At 42.4% G+C, this 24,999-nt stretch overlaps 1 protein-coding gene across 2 annotated transcripts in view; it reads left to right on the plus strand.

Moving 5' to 3' along the window:
* Positions 1 to 24,999, plus strand: part of LOC129858247 (follistatin-related protein 5-like) — a 225,506-nt gene that overhangs the window by 175,445 nt on the left and 25,062 nt on the right. For both annotated transcript variants that reach the window (XM_055927333.1, XM_055927334.1), the window contains exons 9-12: positions 4,517 to 4,678; positions 8,345 to 8,479; positions 16,800 to 16,826; positions 21,049 to 21,167. In XM_055927333.1, the coding sequence (XP_055783308.1) occupies positions 4,517 to 4,678; positions 8,345 to 8,479; positions 16,800 to 16,826; positions 21,049 to 21,167 (443 nt within the window). The remainder of the gene's footprint in view (positions 1 to 4,516; positions 4,679 to 8,344; positions 8,480 to 16,799; positions 16,827 to 21,048; positions 21,168 to 24,999) is intronic.

The following is a 24,999-nucleotide window of genomic DNA, read 5'->3' on the forward strand; positions in this document are numbered from 1 at the left end:
AAGTGGTGGCAAAATGGGTTAAGGACAACAAAGTCAAGGTATTGGAGTGGCCATCAGTAAGCCTTGACCTCAATCCTATAGAAAATTTGTGGGCAGAACTGAAAAAGTGTGTGCAAACAAGGACAAGGCCTACAAGTTAAACAATTTAACGGCAATGCTACCAAATACTAATTGAGTGTATGTAAACTTCTGACCCACTGGGAATGTGATGAAAGAAAGAAAATCTGAAATAAATCATTCTCTCTGCTATTATTCTGACATTTCACATTCCTAAATGAAGTGGTGATCCTAACTGACCTAAGACATGGACATTTTACGAGGATTTAATGTCAGGAATTGTGAAAAACTGAGTTTAAAGTTTGTATTTGAGTTTGTATTTGGCTAAGGTGTATGTAAACTTCCGACTTCAACTGTATCACTCACAGTATAGTTAATGGTAATGTCTCACTTTAATTGGTCAAATATTTTTTTGCCTGGCCCAGGGAAATGCTGCCTGGCAATTGATTTTGGAAATGGATGGGGGGGAAGTCCGTTTTTTGTGTGAACAGCCATCGGTGTTCACTGATGGGCTTTCACTCAATTATGCGTCACAACATCCCCCTTTAACTGTTAATACGTACTTTGATAACCACTGCTTTATATTATATAGAAATGCATTATAATATATAAAAGGGAGGAAGAATATAACATGTGAAAACTTTAGCTGTAAGCAATGCATTTATTATGGTCGAATGCTTATGATCCATAACAGTAATGTAAAACAACTGCTTTCAGCCAGATTACTCAACAAAATCTTCCCTCTACTAGCTTTCTACATATTATTCCATTGACTAGTATCACATGATTTACAGACAAGTTAATAAAGCAGCACTGAGGAATTGCGGTGCCAACTAGTGAAATAAGCCACATGAACATTACTTGTGCCCGGGATGTTCATGGTCTAACTTGTATACGTATTCACAAAGAATCCCTCCATTTCATAAAGTCGTCTTTCACATTCGTGGTCACCATTGTCTCTAGGGCTGTGGGGCATCCGTGTCTGGTTCCCGCTCTCTGGTGTTTGGAACCCTCTATATGTGGCATAGAGCTAGCTGTGAGAACAGGCCTGCTGAAAGAGTAATCACTTCTCAGAGATGAGTCTGGGCCAAGGAAAAAGCTTTCTCCATGGTGGGTGGTCAGAAAACTTTGTGGGCACTTACAATGGGGCTTGCCTTGGTGGTGATACTTGAGATGCAACACATAGAGAGGACAGAGGTCTCAAGGGGGCTAAGAGTCAATCTGAAACCATCCTCGAGCATGAAGGCGAGGCTGTCCCCCTGAAGGGCTGTGTGTGTGTTTGTGGGAGAGGTGTGTTTGTGTGTCTGTTTGTGATGCGTGAATGTGTGTGTGCCTATGTGTGTGTGTGGCACAAACACTTCCTTTGCAACCAACCAGTGCAGAGGGGAGGCTTGCTGTGTGATTGACAGCTGGGGAGTTTTATGATGGTGCTATGTCCCATCGTCCTATAACTATGTCTCTTGTCTCTCCTAGGCAGACATCAGGCTCCAATCCTGTCGGAATCTAGATTTGAGTGGAAAAATCTCACTGACTATATTTCCTTCCAATTTGTGCCTGTCTGGGGCTAAAGGAAATGGTGATTCGAACAGGAGCAAAAAGTGTGTTTACAAATGCATGCACAGCGGAAAGCTTTTTGGGAGGGGGAGGAGCACCAAAGAGGAATATTTGTGAAATGTTTTACTTTCATGAAAAAGAAGAAATTATTGGAGAAATACATGTATGTTTTAATAAGACCTTAGGGCCTCTTATCTTCTTACGGCTGCAGGGGCAGTATTGAGTAGCTTGGATGAAAGGTACACAGAGGTGCCCAGAGTAAATGGCCTGCTCCTCAGTCATAGTTGCTAATCTATGCATATTATTAGTAGTATTGGATAGAAAACACTCTGACGTTTCTAAAACTGTTTGAATTATGTCTGTGAATATAACAGAACTCATATGGCAGGCAAAAACCTGAGAAGAAATCCAACCAGGAAGTGAGAAATCTGAGGTTGGTCGATTTTCAACTCATGGCCTATTGAAAACACTGTAGGATATGGATCTGTTTGCACTTCCTACGGCTTCCACTAGATGTCAACAGTCTGTAGAACGTTGAATGAAGCTTCTACTGTGATGTTGAGCCGGATGGGAGCTGTTTGAGTCAGTGGTCTTGCAGAGAGCCAGGTCCTGGTCACGCGCATTCCACATGATATCGACTTGCGTTCCATTACTTCTATAGACACAAAGGAATTCTCCGGTTGGAACGTTGTTGAATATTTATGATAGCAACATCCTTAAGATTGATTCTATACTTAGTTTGACAAGTTTATTCGACCTGTAATATAACTTTTTGAAGTTTTCGTCCGACGTTCGCCTGGACCTGCACGAGCGTTTGGATATGTGTACTAAACGCGCTAACAAAAGTTGCTACTTGGACATAAATGATGGACATTACCGAACAAAACAAACGTTTCTTGTGGGAGTCCTGGGAGTGCATTCCGACGAAGATCAGCAAAGGTAAGTGAAGATTTATAATGTTTTTTATGAGTTTTGTTGACTGTACAATTTGGCGGGTAACTGTATGGCTTACTTTTGTGGCTGAACGCTGTTCTCAGATTATTGAATATTGTGCTTTTGTCGTAAAGATTTTTGAAATCTGACACAGCGGTTGCATTAAGAACAAGTCTATCTTTAATTCTATGTAAAACATGTATCTTTCATCAAAGTTTATGATGAGTATTTATGTTATTTGACGTGGCTCTCTGCAATTTCTCCGGATATTTTGGAGGCATTTCTGAACATGGCGCCGATGTAAACTGAGGTTTTTGGATATAAATATGAACTTAATCGAACAAAACATATATGTATTGTGTAACATGAAGTCCTATGAGTGTCATCTGATGAAGATCATCAAAGGTTAGTGATTAATTTTATCTCTATTTCTGCTTTTTGTGACTCCTGTCTTTGGCTGGAAAAATAGCTGTGTTTTTCTGTGATTTTGCGGTGACCTAACATAATCGTTTGTGGTGCTTTCGCTGTAAAGCCTATTTGAAATCGGACACTTTGGTGGGATTAACAACAAGATTACCCTTAAAATGGTATAAGATACATGTATGTTTGAGTGTATGTTGTTTGAATTTTGCGCCCTGCACTTTCACTGGCTGTTGTCATATCATCCCGTTAACGGGATTGCAGCCATAAGAAGTTTTAAACAAGGCATGCTGACTGTAGAATATCCATTGGGAGTGGAACAGTGCAGTTTAAAGGCATTCCCTGTCTAAAGACAGCATGACCTCCAAAATGGCCTCCTAATTACTTGCTATCAGTGTAACTGGTGGGAATTGAACCGAGGTCCCAGTTCAATAAAATTTCGAATCACCTCTGATACTTGAACAAATGACATACTCGCTTGCATAGCATACACCTACAAAAGTAACGTTTTATGATGCTTGATATATAAAGTCAAACAATATTTTAAACTCAATGTTAGTTAGCTCTGTCAGCTGCCTACCTTTACCTAACACCTTTCCATGGCTCGTTACGGTTGGTGTTCTGGGTGGCATTCCTGGATGGCATTCCTTCAAGCTGAGGCAGGTTGTTGGCACCAGGTTCTGGTTGGCACCAGAATGCTACTGGAAAGCAGATGGCCATGGAACCAAACTACCCTGTAGTCTCACACTCACCTGTCTGGCCAAAGACTTCCTCTCCCCAATCAAGCCAACAGGAAGTATTCTTTGCATCCAGTGGCCCTCCTCTTCAATTTCCAATGACAGCCTGCCAGGGTCGCACTCTAGTCTGCAGCCTTGGTGTTACTGCTCTTTTGGAAGTCTATTTTTAATGGTATTACTGGCATTTCTGTCAAACACAGTTTTACCAAAAAAGTGTTATAGAAATCTGTTACTTCTTTCAGCTCCTTCCCTTCCATCCCCTTGCCTGAGGTTTTGACTAGATAACACAACCACAAAGAGGCTAACTTGTAAAAAGGTATGAAAAAATAATTGAAGGTTACGATAAGGCATAAGGTTAGCAGTGTGATTAAGGTTATGGTTAGGTTTAGGTTTAGGGTTAGGGTTAGATTTAAAATCAGTAGATATATTGTAGAAATTGGCAGTGTTTATGACTTTGTGGCTGTGTTAACAAGTGATGAACCTGTGTTAACAAGTGACAAAATGTTGCACAGAATCAATGGCCTAGCCCCACCGAGGTCTCTTTTATTGATCTAGATTAGTTTGGTTTGAGCGGTTCTCGCTGAGCACACCAATGTTTTTAACGGCATTCAGTGTATGCTGGAAATGCACTTGATCCTATTGATAGTATGTTAATGCAGAGTGAGAAGTTAAATGGACTTGGCAGACACTCTAAAAGAAAACTTCTCATCCAATAAGGCTGCCTCGATCCTCAAAAGCCCTTTCAATTTCAATGGAGTATGTGGGCCTGCATTTATCTCCTCTCTTTTATTCTCTTCCTTCTTCACACAATGCAGTTCCTCCCGTCATCCGAGTCTACCCAGAGAGCCAGGCCCGGGAGCCAGGGGTGACGGCCAGTCTCCGGTGCCATGCTGAGGGTATCCCCAACCCACAACTGGCATGGCTGAAGAATGGCATGGACATTGCTACCAAGCTGTCTAAGCAGCTCACCCTGCAAGGTGGGTACAATCTAGTTTCTGGGGGGGAAGGGGGTTATCAGATCTAGCTGGTATACATCTGAGAAGTGTTCAGTAGGGCACACTGAAGCAAAATGTTGTGCAACCAAAATGGAAGATCTGTGTAATTACATTCCTGATGGCGCTGGAGAGTAGGGCTGCCGTCTTATATGCTATCAACCAATCATGCTAATATGTTTGTTTTTTCGCGTTGTTCATAACTTGTTTTGTACATAATGTGGCTGCTACCGGCTTTTATGACCGAAAAGAGCTTCTGGACATCAACTGGGATTATTCACCTCAAATTGGACGAGGAGTTCTTCTTCAATGAGTATGACGCGAGGGATAAACTGCAGACACCCGACCAGGCCCTGATCCCCGTGATTCACTGGAGAAGGAAATAGAGATTGAGGCAAAAGATCAGGGTGCCTTGGGAGGATCAGGCGACGAGTGCCTAATCTGCTCTTGCCTTCCATTCTGCTAGCTAACATTCAATCGCTGGAAAATAAATGGGACGAACTGAAAGCACATATATCCTACCAACAGGACATTAAAAATAGTATTATCTTAAGTTTCACCGAATCGCGGCTGAATGACGACATTAAGAACATACAGCTGGCGGGTTATACACTCTATTGGCAAGACAGAACAGCAGCCTCTGGTAAGACACTGGGGGGGCCTATCCATTTATGTAAACAACAGCTGGTGCACAATATCTAAGGAAGTCTCAAGCTTTGCTCGCCTGCGGTAGAGTATCTCATGATAAGCTGTAGACCACACTGTCTACCTAGAGAGTTTCCATGTGTATTTTTTGTAGCTGTCTACATTCCATCACAGAGCGAGGTTGGCACTAAAACCGCTCTAAATGAGCTGTATTCCGCCATAAGCAAACAGAAAAACGTTCATCCAGAGGTGGCACTCCTAGTGGCCGATGACTTTAATGCAGGAAAACATAAAACAGTTTTACCTCATTTCTATCAGCATGTTAAATGTGCAACCAGAGGGGAAAAAAATTCTTGACCACCTTTACTCCACACACAGAGACGCGTACAAAGCTCTCCCTCGCCCTCCATTTTGGCAAATCTGACCACAACTCTATCCTCCTGATTTCTGTTTACAAGCAAAAATTAAAGCAGGAAGCAACAGTGACTCATAAAAAAGTGGTCAGATGAAGCAGATGCTAAACTAATGTTTGGCAAGCACAGACTGGAATATGTTCCGGGATTCTTCCGATGGCATTGAGGAGTACACCACATCAGTCACTGGATTTATCAATAAGTGCATCGAGGACGTCGTCACCACAGTGACTGTACGTACATACCCCAACCAGAAGCCATGGATTACAGGCAACATTCACACTGAGCTAAAGGGTAGAGCTGCCGCTTTCATGGAGTGGGACTCTAGCCTGGAAGCTTACAAGAAATCCCGCTATGCAATCCGACGAACCATCAAACAGGCAAAGTGTCAATAGAGGACTAAGATCGAATCGTACTACACCGGCTCCAACACTCTTCGGCTGTGGCAGGGCTTGAAAACTATTACAGACTACAAAAGGAAGCACAGCCGAAAGCTGCCCAGTGGCATGAGCCTACCACATGAGCTAAATAACTTCTATGCTTGCTTCGAGGCAAGTAACACTGAAACATGCATGACAGCGTCAGCTGTTCTGGATGACTGTGTGATCACGCTCTCTGCAGCCGATGTGAGTAAGACCTTTAAACAAGTCAACATTCACAAGGCCGCTGGGCCAGACGGATTACCAGGACATGTACTCCGAGCATGCGCTGACCAACTGGCAAGTGTCTTTACTGACATTTTCAGCCTCTCCGTGTCTGTGTCTGAAATACCAACATTTTTCACGCAGACCACCATAGCCCCTGTGCCACATAACACTAAGGTAACCTGCCTAAATGACTACCGACCCGTAGCACTGTAGCCATGAAATGTAGTCTGCACTGTAGTCTGTAGCCATGAAATGCTTTGAAAGGCTGGTCATGGCTCACTTCAACACCATTATCCCAGAAACCATAGACCCACTCCAATTTGCATACCACCCAAACAGATCCACAGATGATGCAATCTCTATTGCACTCCACACTGCCCTTTCCCACCTGGACAAAAGGAACACCTATGTGAGAATACTATTCATTGGCTACAGCTCAGCGTTCAACACCATAGTGCCCTCAAAGCTAAGGACCCTGGGACTTAACATCTCCTTCTGCAACTTGATCCTAGACTTTCTGACGGGCCGCCCCCCGGTGGTAATGGTAGGTAACAACACATTCACCAAGCTGATCCTCAACACGGGGGCCCCTCGGGTGCGTGCTCAGTCCCCTCCTGTTCAAGTTCCTTGGCGTCCACATCACCAACAAACTAACATGGTCCAAACACACCAAGACAGTCGTGAAGAGGGCACGACAAAACCTATTCCCCCTTAGGAGATTGAAAAGATTTGGCATGGGTCCCCAGATCCTCAAAAGGTTTTACAGCTGCACCATCGAGAGCATCCTGATGGGTTGCATCACTTTCTGGTATGGCAACTGCTCGGCCTCCGACCGCAAGGCACTACAGAAGGTAGTGCGTATGGCCCAGTACAACACCAGGGCCAAGCTCCTGTCATCCAGGACCTCCATACCAAGCGGTGTCAGAGGAAGGTCCTAAAAATAGTCAAAGACTCCAGCCACCCTAGTCATAGACTGTTCTCTCTGGTACTGCACGGCAAGCGTTACCGGAGCGCCAAGTCTAAGTCCAGGAGGCTTCCAAACAGCTTCTATCCCCAAGTCATAAGACTTCTGAACTAGCTAATCAAATGGCTACCCAGACTATTTGCACACACTGCTGCTACTCTCTGCTATTATCTATGCATAGCCACTTTAATAACCCTACCTGTATGTACATAATTACCTCAATTACCTCGACACTGGTGCCCCCGTACATTGACACATTGACTCTGTACCGGGAAAGCCTGTACATAGCCCCGCTATTGTTATTTACTGCTGCTCTTTAATTATATATTTTTCTTATCTCTTACTTTTTTTTTGGGGGGGGGGTATTTTCTTAAAACTGCATTGTTGGTTAAGGGCTTGCAAGTAAGCATTTCACCACAAGGTATTCGGCGCATGTGACAAATAAAATTGGATTTGAATTATTGGACAGCTGTTACCTCTCTGGTTCACTCCATTTCAAAGCTTTTTCCACCTACTGAACATAACCCTGGTTTAGTATACTGGATATACCTAATGTGTTAACCTAATGCTTTCTTCTGCATGAATGAAAGGTCCAGTGTTCAACCCCTGAATCAGTTCTCAGTGGTGTCACACCTAAATCATTCCCCAGATGTGCAGACACCCTAGCGTTAGCGACAACTAGATCAACTCAATACACAGTGACTCCCACTGCATGGGACAACTCTTAAAAGTCTCGCAATTTGACTTCTTCCAATTCTGTTAAAACACCTCACTGTCCTGTCTCCTATCTTATTAGAATCAGTTATGTAAGGGTGACTTTGATAAAAATTGCCAGGCGTCGCTGAGAGAGGAACTGCAAATGGTATTTTATTTGTCTGTGTCACACTTACTGACAATGTGTGTACGTGCCTGCGTGTGTGTCTGTCTGTGTGTGTGTGTGCATGTGTGTGAACACGCACTCGTGTTATTTTTTGTCAAACAGCTAACGGAAGCGAGGTGCACATCAGCAACGTACACTTCGAGGACACAGGGGCATACAGCTGCATTGCCAAAAACGACGCCGGGTTGGACGAGGACATCTCCTCTCTGTTTGTGGAGGACTCGGCGCGCAAGACCCGTATGTCATGATGTCTACTTTGTCCCTCTGTCTGTCTGTGTGTCCTTTCCTGGGGATAATGGAGACACGCAGCTCAAAACACTAAATAATTCATCCAGTCTCTTAATAGTTTATAACCTCCAAAGTAATAATAGAACTTATGCTAGAGAAATAACAGAGATAGCTACATTCTGTATTATCTAGTGCTCAGGTGGTTAGGCTACAGAGACCAATGGTACCTGTTCTAGTACAATGTTAATGGTCGTGTTGTGTAGAATCCTAAAGTTTATTTTCAGCTCAGAATCTTCTTTAATTGAAATGAATACAGCTTTAGGAGAAATTATACGGTGGCCTTAAGAGACAACATAGAATTATGATACAAATACGTGCTCAGATCAGACACAGTCCCATTCATTGACTCTGTCATTATTGTTGGCCTTTCCAAAATGTCAAAATCAGTTTTTTAAGTTCAACCAATGATTGTGACCACGTTGTCGCTAATTCTCTCCTCTCCTAATAACGGCACAAAAAAGCAAACACAGAGACTTGTGATCAGCTGACGCATGTGATATGGTCTGTGTGAAATGCCCTCCATATAACCAGGGTAACTATTGTCCCTAGGCTGGCAGACTTTAACCTTAGAAAACCTATTCCTAGATATCTCCCCATTCTCTCTTTCCTGCCTCCCTCTCCTCCCACCATCCCTCTCTCCGATTGGATAACTGTCTGCTGTTCCTCAGTAGATGTCAGCCCCTCAATGACCTCCCATCTGGGAACGAAACAATGAAACAACGATACAACCTCATCCCCAATGCAGTCTACCAGCATTTGTTAGAGCTTGGTCTCTCTCATATCATCCATTCCATTTTTAGTTAGATGTGATGTCATTCCACATCTTATATTTTATTTTCTCCTGTCCACTATTTCCAATTTGTGAGTTATCACTTGCAAATGGCTCATTCGGCTACATAAATGGTCCATACATCAGATATCTAGTTTATAGAAATAAATGTGACATTTTGAAAGCCTTATTCAACATAGTGTTGATAGATTGCTGAAGTGGTCATCGTAATAGTAAGCAGCAGATGAGGTGAGAGACATGATAGTCTGAGCGAAAAATGAACACAACTCAGCAGATTCACCCAGAGCTCGTTCAAAGTCAAAAACCTGCTTCTCGTCACCACGTTAAAGTTAATTGTTTTCTTGACGTCGTTGGTGCGCTTCATCGCCGTCGAATAAATGAGCAGACTATATTCAGAGTGGTCTTTAGTCAACTGTCACCCGTGGTGGAGCGCAATTAATCTGGCAGGAACTGCTGCTAAAATAGCACAAATATCTGCCCTGCACTTCAAAATTGTTCGGCAATTATTTCTGGAGTGTCGGATGTTCGTGAGGCAGGTTCTTTTGTTGGTGTTGGTTTAGGTTAACACCAGCCAAGGCACAGAGAGAGGGACATGGGCCTACGGTGTATGCATGTCAGTACTGTATGTGTGTTTGGGTGTGGGGCGACTTGAGTGTGTTAATGCGTGTGTCAATGTGTGTGTGTGTGTGGGTCAACGAGTGTGTGTGCAAGTTTGTGTCATTCGATGCCTAACACAGTTGATCACATCAAGCTTTCACACTGTGTTGGCCATGGTTCACAGTCCCAAGCTATGCAGAAACTTAACCTGTGGTGCCAGCAACAGCAGTGCCATGGCCTGTCTGTCTGTCGGTCTGTCTGTCTGTGTGGGTCTGTCTGTGTAGGTCTGTCTGTCTGTCTGTCTGTCTGTCTGTCTGTCTGTCTGTCTGTCTGTGTCTGTGTCTGTGTCTGTCTGTCTGTGTCTGTCTGTCCCTGTCTGTCCCTGTCTGTCTGTCTGTCCCTGTCTGTCTGTCTGTCTGTCTGCCTGTCTGTCTGTGTCTGTCTGTCTGTGTCTGTCTGTCTGTCTGTCTGTGTCTGTCTGTCTGTCTGTGTCTGTCTGTCTGTCTGTCTGTCTGTCTGTCTGTCTGTCTGTCTGTCTGTCTGTCTGTCTGTCTGTGTCTGTCTGTCTGTCCCTGTCTGTCCAGGGCTTTTGATGACACTGACCTTCATATCCCCTGGGCTAGGGCTAGCAGCCATTTATCTTTTATTCATTCGGCCATTTCTGAGGAAGGCAGCTTTTCTGTCACCAAGGCTTGTCAAAAATGAGGCAATTTCATGATGTGCGGCGCTTGGCGGCCAAATGGTGCACAGTCACACACTGTAACAGGTGATGCCACAGTCCTGGAGAGGCTGTGTCTATGAAGGCTCCAGCTTTGAGATGACTGTCTGTCACTGAATGTGTTACGCCACTTTTGACAACACTTGTCTAAAGCAACTCTGTCTGTCTGTCTGTCTGTCTGCATGTATGTCTGTGGGTCTGGTTGTGGGTCTGTCTGTCTGGCTGTGGGTCTGTCTGTCTGGCTGTGGGTCTGTCTGTCTGGATGTGGATCTGTCTGGCTGGCTGGCTGTGGGACTGTCTGTCTGGCTGGCTGTGGGTCTGTCTCTCTGGCTGTGGGTCTATCTGCAGGTGCTCCATTGTGAAGCATTTGTAAGGCCTTTGTATGGCATCCTTGAGCTTGTGTCATGCATGTATGGTGCATTATTGTGAAGCATTTACAAAAGTATTTTGGTCCAGGAAACCCATAGGGAGTGCAGACTTTTGTTATACCCCAGCACTAACACACCTAATTCAACAAATTATCGAGCCCTTAGTTGAATCAGCCTTAAGCCGAAATCAAACGTAAAGCTTTTTTTTTACGAGCGTGTACACACTGGAATTAGAATGCACAGATGTGAACGAAAGAAAACAGATGGGCTCCAGAGCCAACGGTGTCTATGGCGTCATAGCGCATCAAATTAGAAAGCAAGTCTATTTTTCTTGTGTCTACGCAGAGCAATGCTGGTAAAATAAGAAGATAAATTGCTTGGGTCATTTGTAGAAAAGGAATTAGAGGAATTGTTATGATCTTCCCTATGCTAAGTAGACTACACTACGCAGTGTAAATAAATTGACGCTCTCTCACATTTATTTTTTGGGGTGATTTTGGCTTTATAGGGTATTTTGAATGGGAGAACCACAGTTTTATTTTACGGCCCAGCACTAACTTGCCAATTTCAATGAATCATCAAGACCTTGTATTGTAAGGCCAGTGTGTGGCATTATGACAACTCAGTGAAGGCTGTCACTTTTCTCCCAGACGTAAGTACACTGTGTACAAAACATTAAGAACATGTAGGGTAGGGTATAGAGGTATGGTTCCCCAACTGGCGACCCACAGGCCACATTTTAGTTGGCCCGCCCAAGCTTTCTTAAAAATAGATATACAGTACCAGTTGAAAGTTTGTACACCTACTCATTCAAGGGTTTTTCTTTATTTTTACTATTTTCTACATTGTTAAATAACAGTGAAGACATCAAAACTATGAATTAACACATATGGAATCATGTAGTAACCAAAAAGTGTTAAACAAATCAAAATATATTTTAGATTCTTCAAAGTAGCCACCCTTTGCCTTGATGACAGCTTTGCACACTCTTTTCATTCTCTCAACCAGCTTCATGAGGAATGCTTTTCCAACAGTCTTGAAGGAGTTTCCACATATGTTGAGCACTTGTTGACTGTTTTTCCTTCTCTCTGCGGTCCAACTCATCCCAAACCATCTCCACTTGGTTGAGGTCGGATGATTGTGGAGGCCAGGTCATCTAATGCAGCACTCCATCACTATCCTTATTGGTCAAATAGCCCTTACACAGCCTGGAGGTGTCCTGTTGAAAAACAAATGATAGTCCCACTAAGCGCAAACCAGATGGGATGGCGTATCGCTGCAGAATGCTGTGGTAGCCATGCTCGTGAAGTGTGCCTTGAATTGTAAATAAATCACTGACAATGTCACCAGCAAATGAACATATCCTCTGCGGCAGAGGTAACTCTGGGTCTTCCTTTCCCATGGCAGTCCTCATGAGAGGCAGTTTCATCATAGGGCTTGATGGTTTTTGCGACATCACTGGAAGAAACGTTCAAAGTTTTTGAAATTTCCCACATTGACTGACCTTCCTGTCTTAAAGTAATGATGGACTCTCATTTCTCTTTGCTCATTTGAGCTTATCTTGCCATAATATGCACTTGGTCTTTTACCAAATAAGGCTATCTTCTGTATCCCACCCTTACATTGTCACAACATAACTGATTGGCTCAAACGCATTAAGAAGGAAAGAAATTCCACAAATGAACTTTCAACAAGGCACACCTGTTAATTGAAATACATTCCAGGTGACTACCTCATGAAGCTGGTTGAGAGAATGCCAAGAGTGTGCAACACTGTCATAAAGGCAAAGGGTGGCTACTTTGAATAATCTCAAATATAAAATATATTTTCATTTGTTTAACACTTTTTTGATTGCTACTTGATTCCATATGTGTTATTTCATTTTCGTTTTGATGTCTTCACTATCATTAAAACATTTAGAAAATAGTAAAAATAAAGAAAAACCCTTGTATGAGTAAGTGTGTCCAAACTTTTCACAGGTACTGTGTATAATAATATTTGTTTAATTGTTGGACATAAAACACTGTAAAAACACCAGCAAATCAGCTCCAAGATATTGTAATTTTGGAAAATTGTTCCAAAGTATTCCCACACATAATAGAGAGATATACACTGAGTGTACAAAACATTAAGAACACCTGCTCTTTCCATGACATGGACTGACCCGGTGAATCAAGGTGAAAGCTATGATCCCTTGTAAATCCTCTTCAATCAGTGTAGATAAAGGAGAAGAGATATTAAAGAAGGATGTTTAATCTTTTGACAATTGAGACATGGATTGTGTAAGTGTGCCAATCAGAGAGGGCGCCAGGTTACCCGTCTTTACACGCACCTTTCACCATCATTACCCGCAGCAGCGCTCATTGGACTCACCTGGACTCCTTCACGTGGTTGATTGCCCCTGTATATCTGTCTGTTCCTCGGTGTTGTTCCCGGTGTCCTCATTAATTGTTATGTGTTCCTGTCCAGACGCAGTTCCTGTTCTGTTTCATGTCCGTCAGTTATTAAACCTTCACTCCCTGTACCTGCTTCTCATCTCCTGCTTCAATCCTTCTTTTAAAATACTAAATATTGAAGTGCCTTTGAATGGGGTATGGTAGGGGCCAATACTTTGATTTGATTTTGATTCGATTTGATTTGGTAGTAGGTGCCAGGCGCACCGGTTTGAGTGTGTCAAGAACTGCAACACTACTGTGTTTTTCACTCTCAGTTTCCCGTGCATATCAAGAATGCTCCTCCACCTAAACGTCATCCAGCCAACTTCACACAACTGTGGGAAGCATTGGAGTCAACATGGTCAACAACAGCATCCCTGTGGAATGTTTTCGACACCTTGTAGAGCATGCCCTGACGAATTGAGGCTGTTCTGAGGGCAAAAGGTGGTGAAACTCAATGTTAAGATGGTGTTTTGTATACTCATTGTATATATGATTCAAAATGTACAGTGAGGCTACAATTCAAAAAGGGAAGTTTCCATCACTGGGAGACTTAACATATTGCTGTCTGGAAAGTACTTATTTGAAACATTCCAACACATTTATCCTGCTTTTTCTCCTGACGATGTAAAATCACATGGGTAGCTCCATGCGGGACCAGATTTTCAATGGGCGTTTCAACTTCTCGCTGACCAATTACTTGCACTTTTGAAATATTCACGGATATTTCCAACCCAGGATTAAACGGTTGGATATTTTCTTCTTAAAAAAGAATACTTTCTCCCACTGTAGTCAGTTCTCTCCAGAGACTTCAACCTCCAATTATAGAACTGTCTTGTGCCTTTGAAGAATTCCATTTCAGCATTACTCTGTATAGTATGACCAGGGTGTTTCTCAATCCAGCTAAAGTTATCCCTCCAGTAATGAAGCGTCCTTAAATCTTCAGGATTAAGCTGCTAAAAGTAACTGCAGCAACAAAAAAAAACAAAAAAACCCTAGTTGAACATTAATCCATTTACAGCGTTTCATGGAATTGGAACAGGAAACATTTAGGTTGATATACACTTAAGTTGGTGGTGATACAGCATAGTTGTTAGTGGGAAAAACTTTACATTTCGTGTCTGAACAGACTATTCATCTTTCCCTTTAAAAACATTACATGTCCATATTTAGTGTAGGTAATCACATTCTCTCAATTCTTTGTATGGCATTTTAGAAACATATTTTTCAATCTTTCCATACATTTCTATCGATCCAAAACAGTCAGACCATGAAACACAAATGTTAATGTGTAGTAATGGATCCATATGAAATACTGAGCTGAGCTACTGAGCTGTACATGGAACATTCAGCTCACCACAACAGTGTCATCATCATGTCAATAAATCCAGGCAGTATTTGGACAAAGGTATTTATAGCCAGCCATAATTAAAACATATCCTCAGTCTCGATTATACAACGCTGCCAGGTCAATTTGCATAACAACTGACACACAAAGCAGACACAACGTGCCAATGTTGCCAGGCGACTCAATCCCAAACATAGGCTGATAAATCCAATGAATCACAGTGGGAGAAGAACAGAGAGGAAGACACCCAGGGCGACTGTGTCACGATGCCTTTTCCTATTTGCATCTGCCAGCCTAATTAGCTAAGCTGGGGCTGCCTGGCTTCACCTGTTAATGCAGTCAGGAAGTCTGCTGGCTGTGATGCCAGGATGTTCCTATCCACAGGCACTGTGCCCAAATGTCGCATCCGTGTGCCCTTGTAAACAAATCGAGTTTGTGTTGTAACCTTGCTGACGGGAAGGTGTTGTTGTGTGGGGAGTGTCGAGTCCGCCTGACGACTGCAAAATTCTGACGCTCTTCATTTGGGAACAGTTATTCAGGACCGGTGTAGTGAAATCCGCCGCCGCTGAAAGTGGCACATAGCTGTTTTCTAATATGGATGACGAATGTGATGTGGGGGCCACTCGTATGTTTTAGAACGAGCACAATCTTTCTGCCTTGTGATGAATAGCATCTAATCATTGCTTTATTGGAAAAGACTTGGGCACCAAGATCTCATCTCACTACCATACTCCTTCCTCCATTTCCCCCAGCAGTACCAATCTGACAATTTTTGGAACATCACCAGAAACTGGAACAGTGCAGCGTTTCCCTAACACTCCCCTTTTCTTCCCATGTTAATCATTCCTCTACATCAGTTCTCTTGTGTAACTTTTTAATGAGAACAAAATGTATGCATGAGTACAACAGAGTGGGACTTGACGAAGCACTTTTGAAAGATTAGGCTTGACTAACAGGTCTGTCATGCCACTGCCAAAGCTTCTTTTTTTTTTTTTCTATCTTTCTCTATTCTCTCCATCACTCTCCACACAGCAGAAGAGAGGGTGAGAGAATGAGCAGCATCAGAATAGGGGGAGATTAAAATCAGAACTGAATTGGGGCCCGAGATTGGTTTGCAGACGGTCAGGAAAATGGAAGATGGAATGGAAACAGAGGGGGTTGTGGGATGGATGAACAATAGGAGAAGGTCATCGCGCTTATACAGCGGGAAAATGAGGATAGTCAAGACAAAGAAATGGGTCTGTTATTTGCATCTGCTCCTGAATGGCAACATCTTCACATTTTCTGTGATAGACACAGGCACTCAGTACACAGGCTCTGGGTGTTCATCTGTACTCGTCGCGAAATGACCACATCCTTTTAAGAGGCACATCACTCTCATCTCAAAAGGCTTTGAGGGCTTTGTGGGGTTGTATTCCAGTTCATGCATTAAAGCCGCTTGGTTATTATGCAGCTGTAGTTTCCAATTCCATGTCATTAGTTGTCTCCAAGTGAATTTAATGAGAAATTACGGCAGTTTTAGTCAGCCAAAAATAGTCTCACAAAATAATCCTCTTTAATGACCTCTAGAACTCATTTACGCTTGAGATATATGTAGATTTGATGATATGTAAAATGTAAAACATATATTTATTGATGGATAATTACCTGAGGTGTGCATTTATTTGATTCAATATCATGTCAATTTAATAGCACGTGGTACATGCTTTTGTAGTACATGGTACAGATTTCTAAGGATGGCTTTTTAGTGGGGCTAACAACAAAACAAGAACAAAGGTTGGAAAACGTTTTTTGTGTATTTGTGTATTTACAATATAACACCTGCACTGTGTTTCGCCCTCAAGTGTTTGGTATCAAATTATTCTCAAACTGGGGGTTTCTATTGGAGAGAGACTTTTCATAAAACATTCATTTTGTTTTATCTTAGTTGGTGTGTGAATGCTCAAAAAGGGACAATCATCGATTTCCCACTAATGCACATTCTTGGTCTTTCTTTTCTTGTCTTCCTTTCAGTGGCAAACATTCTGTGGAGAGAGGAAGGTATGTTTGTAATTAAACTATATAAAATCAATTAAAATTGTATTGGTCACATACACATATTTAGCAGATGTTGTTGCGGGTGTAGCGAAATGCTTGTTTTCCTAGCTCCAGCAATGCAGTAATATCTAAGAATACACAATACACACAGATCTAAAGGTAAAATAATGGAATTAAGAAATGTATAAATATTAGGATGAGCAATGTATAAACATATATACAGTACCAGTGAAGTACTACCCATTGCAGGGATTTTTTTTGATTTGACTACTTTCTACGTTTATAATGATAGTGAAGACATCAAAACTATGAAATAACACATAAAGTAGTAACCATGTAGTAACCAAAAAAGTGTTAAACAAATCAAAATATATTTTATATTTGAGATTCTTCAAAGTAGCCACCCTTTGCCTTGATGACAGCTTTGCACACCCTTGGCATTTTCTCAACCAGCTTCATGAAGGTGAGCCTTTTTCAGGGTGGGTGGTATATTTCAGGGTGGGTGGTATACGAGGGTGGTATACAGAAGATAGCCCAACTATCCATATTATGGCAAGAAAAGCTCAGATAAGCAAAGAGAAACGAGAGTCCATCATTACTTTAAGACATGAAGGTCAGTCAATGTGGGAAATTTCGAAAACTTTGAACGTTTCTTCAAGTACAGTCGCAAAAACCATCAAGCGCTGTGAGGTAACTAGCTTTCATGAGGACTGACACAGGAAAGGAAGACCCAGAGTTACCTCTGCTTCAGAGGATACATTCATTAGAGTTACCAGCCTCAGAAATCGGCAATTAACTGCACCTCAGATTGCAGTCCAAATAAATGCTTCAAGTAACAGACAACATCAACTGTTCAGAGGAGACTGTGTGAATCAGGCCTTCATGGTCAAATTGCTGCAAAGAAATCACTACTAAAGGACACCAATAATAAGAAGAGACTTGCTTGGGCCAAGAAACACGAGCAGTGGACATTAGACTGGTGGAAATCTGTACCTTGGTCTGATGAGTCCAAATTTGAGATTTTTGTTTACAACCGCCGTGTCTTTGTGAGACACAGAATAGGTGAATGGATGATCTCCTTATGTGTCGTTCCAACTGTGAAACACGGAGGAGGTGGTGTGGGGGTGCTTTGCTGGTGACAATGTCAGTGATTTATTTAAAATTCAAGGCACACTTAACCAGCTTGGCTACTACAGCATTCTGCAGCGATAAGCCATCCCATCAGGATTGTGCTTAGTGGGACTATCATTTGTTTTTCAACAGGACAATGACCTAAAACACACCTCCAGGGTGTGTATTTGATTGATAAGGAGAGCCATCAGATGACCTGGCCTCCACAATCACCCAACCTCAACCCAATTGAGATGGTTTGGGATGAGTTGGACCGCAGAGTGAAGGAAAAGCAGCCAACAAGTGCTCAGCATATGTATGAACTCCTGTTGGATAAACATTCCAGGTGACTACCTCATGAAGCTGGTTGAGAGAATGCCAAGCATGTGCAAAGTTGTCATCAAGGCAAAGGGTGGCTACTTGAAGAATTTAAAATATTACTACATGATTCCATGTGTTATTTCATAGTTTTAATGTCTTCACTATTATTTTACAATGTAGAAAATAGGAAAATAAAGATAAACCCTTGAATGTGTAGGGGTGTGTCCAAACCTTTGACTGGTACTGTATTTATTTGGAGTACAAATAAATATGATGTGATGTATAGACATTATGGACAGTATGTGGATAGAATATTTAGTTTATCTGTAGAATACGTAGGATAGAATAGTATTTATGCAGCAATAGTTGACTAGAATACAGTATATACACATGAAATGAGTAAAACCGTATGTATACATTATTAAAGTGACCGGTAATTCCATGTCTTTGTATATAGGGCAGCAGCCTCTAAGGCGCAGGGTTGAGTAACCAGATGGTAGCCGGCTAGTGACAATGACTTAGTTCAGGGCAGGGTAATGGGTGGAGGCCAGTGATGGCTTTTTAACAGTCTGATGGACTAGAGATAGAAGCTGTTTTTCAAGTCTCTCGCTCCCTGCTTTGATACACCTGTACTGACCTCGCCTTCTGGATGATAGCGGGGTGAACAGGCAGTGGCTCGTGTGATTGATGTTCTTGGTAATCCTTTTGGCCTTCCTGTGACATTGGGTGCTGTAGGTTTCCTGGAGGGCAGGCAGTGTGCCCCCGGTGATGCGTTCAGCAGACCACACCACCCTCTGGAGATATCCCTGCGGTTGCGGGCAGTGCAGTTGCAGTATCCTGCTGTGATACAGCCCAATAGGATACTCTCAATGGTGCTCTGAAAAAGTTTGAGGGTCTTAGGGGTCAAGCCGAATTTCTTCAGCCTCTTGAGGTTGAAGAGGCACTGTTGCGCCTTCCTCACCACACTGGGTGGATCATTTCAGATTGTCATTGATGTGTACATCGAGGAACTTGAAGCGTTTCACCTTCTCCACTGCGGTCCCATCGATGTGGATGGGGGCTTGCTCCCTCTGCTGTCTCTTGAAGTCCACGATCAGCTCCTTCATTTGTTGACGTTGAGGGAGAGGTTATTTTCCAGGCACCACTCTGCCAGGGCCCTCACCTCCTCCCTGTAGGCTATCTCGTCAGGCCTACTACGGTTGTGTCGTCTGAAAACGTGATGATTGAGTTGGAGGCATGCATGGCTATGCATCAGGGAGTACAGAAGGGGGCTGAGCACGTACCCTTGTGGGGCCCCTGTGTTGAGGCAGCCCATCAGGAAGTCCAGGACCCAGTTTCACGGGGTGGGGTTCAGAACCAGGGCCCTGAGCTTATTGAACAGTGAATTACTATATCATGTTATGAAGTAGATTAAATGACATTGATTGACACAAATTCAATGGAAATGTCAAGCTGTCCTAATATGGATACTGTACATTAGTTTCTATAATGACAGTGTCGGGGAGTAGTTCCACTACATGTAATTCAACTAGTAATTCAACTACATTTTGTAGTAGCTTGGTGGTAGTTTAATTAACTGAATTCAAATTTTCGTAGTGTTTTCAGTAGTTACTTTTACTATTATTAGTTTTTGCCATGTCAGTGGTGTATCTAACTACTGAAACTACCCACTAAAGTTTATGCAACCAAAGAAAATACATTTACTGCTAGCGAACAGCTAATAATATGTAATTTTTTCCAGGTATATTGAACTAGCTAATTACCTCCACTGTTAAGTTTTAACCAGTGGTGTAAAGTACATTACTTAAGTAAAAATACTTTAAAGTACAACTTAAGTAGGTTTTATGGGTATCTGGGCTTTACTTTACTATTTATATTTTTGACTACTTTTACTTTTACTTCACTACATTCCTAAAGAAAATAATTTACTTTTTACTCCATATACTTTCCCTGACACCCAAAACTACTTTTAGGTGTCAAAAGCCCAACCAATCAGAGTTTAACCCCACAAAAGGGCTTTATTGCAGACAGAAATACTCCTCAGTTTCATCAGGGTGGCTGGTCTCAGACAATCCTGCAGATGAAGAAGGCAGATGTGGATTTTCTGGGTTGGAGTGGTTTCACATGGTCTGTGGTTGTGAGGCCGTTTAGACGTACTGCCAAATTCTCTAACACGACATTGGAGGCGGTTTATGGTAGAGAAATGAACATTAAATTCTCTGGCAACAGCTGTGGTGGACATTCCTGCAGTCAGCATGCCAATTGCATGCTCCCTCAAAACTTGAGACATCTGTGGCATTGTGTTCTATGACACAACTGCGCATGTTAGAGTTGCCTTTTATTGTCCCAAGCACAAGGTGCACCTGTGTAATGATTATGCTGTTGAATTAGCTTCTCGATATGCCACACCTGTCAGATGGCTGGATTATCTTGGCAAAGGAGAAATGCTCACTAATAGGAATGTAAACAAATTTGTGCACACAATTTGAGAAAAATATATTTTGTGTATAAGGAAAATTTATGGGATTTATTATTTCAACTCATGAAACATGGGACCAACACTTTATATTTTTGTTCAGTATAGTATTTTACTGGGTGACTTTCAATTTTACTTGAGTCATTATCTATTAAGGTATCTTTACTTTTACTCAAGTATGACAACTGAGTACTTTTTCCACCACTGGTTTTAACTGTGCTGTATGTCATGCTACATGCCAGTTGCCATAGTAGTTTGTTGTTCACCTTGTGACAAACCCTGTGTCTGACTTGTAACAAGGTTATATTTCTCACCCAGGTCTTGGAATTGCCAATATGTTCTATGTGTTTTACGAGGATGGTATCAAAGTCATCCAGCCAGTGGCATGTGAGATCCAGAGACACATAAAGCCCAGTGAGAAGCTACTGGGACTTCAGGTAAGATGCCTACCACAACAGAAACACTTCCATTTCATGTAGCATTGTGCTAGGTGTTGGGCTACTGCTAGTAGATTAGCTGTTAGCTAATTAGCATGATTAGCTTGAGGACCAACCACCCACACACAGTAGGATTACTTCAGGCCTTCTAACAGAAACACTTTTTCTTCTTGCTTGCTGTTAGCTAAACAGTGTTTGTATAACGATAGCTAACGCACTTTCGTACATTTGACCTTATTTTAGCGCCCCCAAAATGGAATACTTCCAGGTCAACTGTAATATGAATACCATTGTAAAGCTTTCCAGTAAAATTAATGACGAGACCTGCCCGTCTCTGCATGATTGAAGAAGGCAATGGAGCTCCGCTGGGTATTTATTTAAATGGTGGGTGGGGAAGCAAAAGCTACTGCGTGATAGTGAAATGGGGAGATATGTCGTGTGGGGAACAGCTTTTTTCACCCCGTTTGTCCAACTTATGACCTCTAAAATGTAAACAAAACACTATAAAGAATTTATATAATTTCTCATTACATACCTATTTGAAGGTTTGTGTCGTATTTGAATAGGGTTTTTAGGGCAGCGCTAAATTTTTCTTCACAATTAAACTGCGGCTGCCACGGTTTTTGAGAGTCATGATTAAGCAAAAATTGATTGATTGAATTAACTATTGATGAACTCATGAGAAATTAACTTTACAATCACCAGTACACTCACCATTGATCATTTCTTGTTTTTTATCTGCGAGAGAAGCGCTACACCTGGTGGAAAGAGGCTGTACGGCACAGAATGAGTTTCATATTGCGTGTCGTACGTTACGTCGTGACAGATCACAATTTAACGTACAGCTTCTGAGGGTGTCACGCGTGGGTGATTTGTTTGGGTATTCATTTTCTATGTTTTGTATTTCTTTGTGGTGTGGTTCTCAATCAGAGGCAGCTGTCTATCGTTGTCTCTGATTGAGAACCATACTTAGGTAGCTTTTTCCCACATGGTTTTTGTGGGTAGTTATTTTCTGTTTAGTGTTTTGCACCTTACAGGACTGTTTCGGTTTCATTTATTCTCTTGTTATTTTGTTATAGTGTTCTGTTCAAATAAATAAGCATGAACACTTACCACGCTGCGCTTTGGTCCAACTACTCTTCTTCAGACAACGGAAACCGTTACAGAGGGGTCCATTTTTTCAACTTTTCCCCAATACTATTGGCCCATTACCATGTCAATCAACCCTTGAATAGAAACATAGTTCACACCCCAGATTTTGATGCCAGCACAGTCCCTACAGTCCCATTTGTTTTCATTGCAGTCTGGTTTGAATGCTGCGGTTGCGCAAATGTGTACGGATCGAGGTTAGTCACCGTTAATTAACTTAGGACCGACTGCCTGTAGAGTCTTTGATAACTATCAACTCTTTGTTAATTATTTGTGTATTTGACATTTGATCTTGCAATACTTGACATATTATATTTTATGTTATGGAAGTAGTTGCAACTCATAATAAATAGTGAGTAGTGTACTGCAGCTTCTACACATTTTGCCATGGGGCAAAGAGAAAAAGGTAAGTGTTTTAAAGCTAATATACTGCAATTATACACATATTGCCATGGGGCAGAGAGAAGAATGTGCAGTTTTATAGCTAATCTCATGCTATTCTACACATTTTGCAATAAGGCTGAGAGGGGGGGGGGTTCCCAGAATCTCTAGGTCCCCACACCTTGCGCGGAGGCTGTGGGGGTGTATGTAGGTCAGTGGGCTGCAGGGGTGTATGGTAGGTCAGTGGGCTGCAGGGGTGTATGGTAGGCCAATGGGCTACGGGGGAGTGAGGTACGCCAGTGGGCTGCAGGGGTATGTTGTACAAATATGGAGTTAATTGTCTCTCTGCTTCTCATGTATTAAATTAACTGAAAGATCATGCACTTTTGCGCTCCCAAAAGTCTCTTTCTCTCTCTCGTTGAATTGCCATTTGACGTTGAAATGGTTCTCGCTCTGTGCTGCGCCTTCACTTTTGAACCAGTGTATTATTCAAAGCAGGTCGCTGATAGATGCCTCTTGCATTTACACATGTACTGAAATGGGTGCTTTCCTCCTTTTCCCCTTTCATCGATTGGACAGCTGTTATGTGCGAAGGCGCGCTATGAATGTACAACGATCAGGCCTGGGCTCCTCTGAGAGACGGTGTCTGTATTAGAATATCAATCACAGTGAACTCTATGGCAGCAGCACATGCACTGTCTACAGGGAATGTTGTGTGAGTACATTAGCTCAGAGGCTTAAGTTCATTCTGGATCCCTAGTGTAGATGAGCATTGATTGATCGTTCATGGTAACGACCCAACAATTAATTATTCTTAAGTAGTATATGGCCGTCTTACTGAGATACACGTGCCAGATGAAGAGGGGATGCAATGCTGTGAGGAATTCCTAGTACAGTGAGTAGGGAGGCGGACATATTTCCTGAGGCAGGAAACAAGGGAGGCTACAGAACAGGGTTTTAGAGGTTGAAGGGTTGTGTTTGCTGTGTCCAAGGCTAAGGACTAGTCTTACTTGTACTACAAAATCAAATATGATCTACAGAGCACAAATTGTCCCCAGGCAGCTTGTTCGCCCGACAAGCTTCACATTGTGTTTTCTAAACTTCTAAATCTTTTCATTTGATCCACGGACATTGTTGGTTGAAACTGACATGTTTTTTTCTGCTTAGCTGCCAAGGGTTTCACACATGCTCAGTTGCGATGTACTGCAGTGTTGTCTACAGGAGGGTAGAGGTAGAGTCTCTAAGGTAGTCTCTGAGGTAGTCTCTAAGGTATTCAGTCTCCAGATGGATTCTGATTTGATAGAGGCAGAAATTAGAAATCGGATTAAATCTCAGAGGTTATAATAGTTTTGAACACAAACATGTCCATGAAAATGTATCTTCATTTATCTTGTTGACTGCCAAGTCTGTGATTGAAAGTAAATGGTCTAACAGTTACCACTGGACGACTGTGTGATAACGCTCTCGGTAGCCGATGTGAGCAAGACCTTTAAACAGGTCAACATTCACAAAGCAGCGGGGTCAGACGGATTACTAGGACTTGTACTCAAAGCATGCACGGACAAACTGGCAAATGTCTTCACTGACATTTGTCAACCTCTCCCTGACCAAGTCTAATACCTACATGTTTCAGGCAGACCACCATAGTCCCTGTGCCCAAGGGAGTCGAGGTAACCTGCCTAAATGATTACCACCCTGTGGCACTCACGTAGTTAGCAATGAGGTACTTTGAAAGGCTGGTCATGGCTCATATCAACAGCATCCTCCCGGATACCTTAGACCCGCTCCAATTCGCATACTGCCCCAACAGATCCACAGACGGCGCAATCTCAATCGCACTCCACACTGCCCTTTCCCAGCTGGAAAAATGAACACCTATGTGAGAATGCTGTTCATTGACTACAGCTCAGTATTCAACACCATAGTGCCCACAAAGCTCATCATTTAACTAGGCAAGTCAGTTCTTAACTGACTTGCCTAGTTAAATAAAGGTTACATTTTCGTTTTATTTTTTTATTTTAAAAAGTTTGCTGACAACACACCAGTGGTAGGCCTGATCACCGACAACGATGAGACAGCCTTTAGGGAGGAGGTCATACACCTGGCAGTGTGGTGCCAGGACAACAGTCTCTCCCTCAATGTAGAGCAAGACAAAGGAGCTGATCGTGGACTACAAGGGCTGTAGTGGAGCGGGTCGAGAGTTTCAAGTTCTTTGGCGTCCACATCACCAACAAACTATCATGGTCCGAACACACCAAGACAGTCGTGAAGAGGGCACCAGAACACCTTTCCCCCCTCAGGA

Source organism: Salvelinus fontinalis, chromosome 6, assembly GCF_029448725.1.
Source record: "Salvelinus fontinalis isolate EN_2023a chromosome 6, ASM2944872v1, whole genome shotgun sequence".
NCBI classification, from domain to species: Eukaryota; Metazoa; Chordata; class Actinopteri; order Salmoniformes; family Salmonidae; genus Salvelinus; species Salvelinus fontinalis.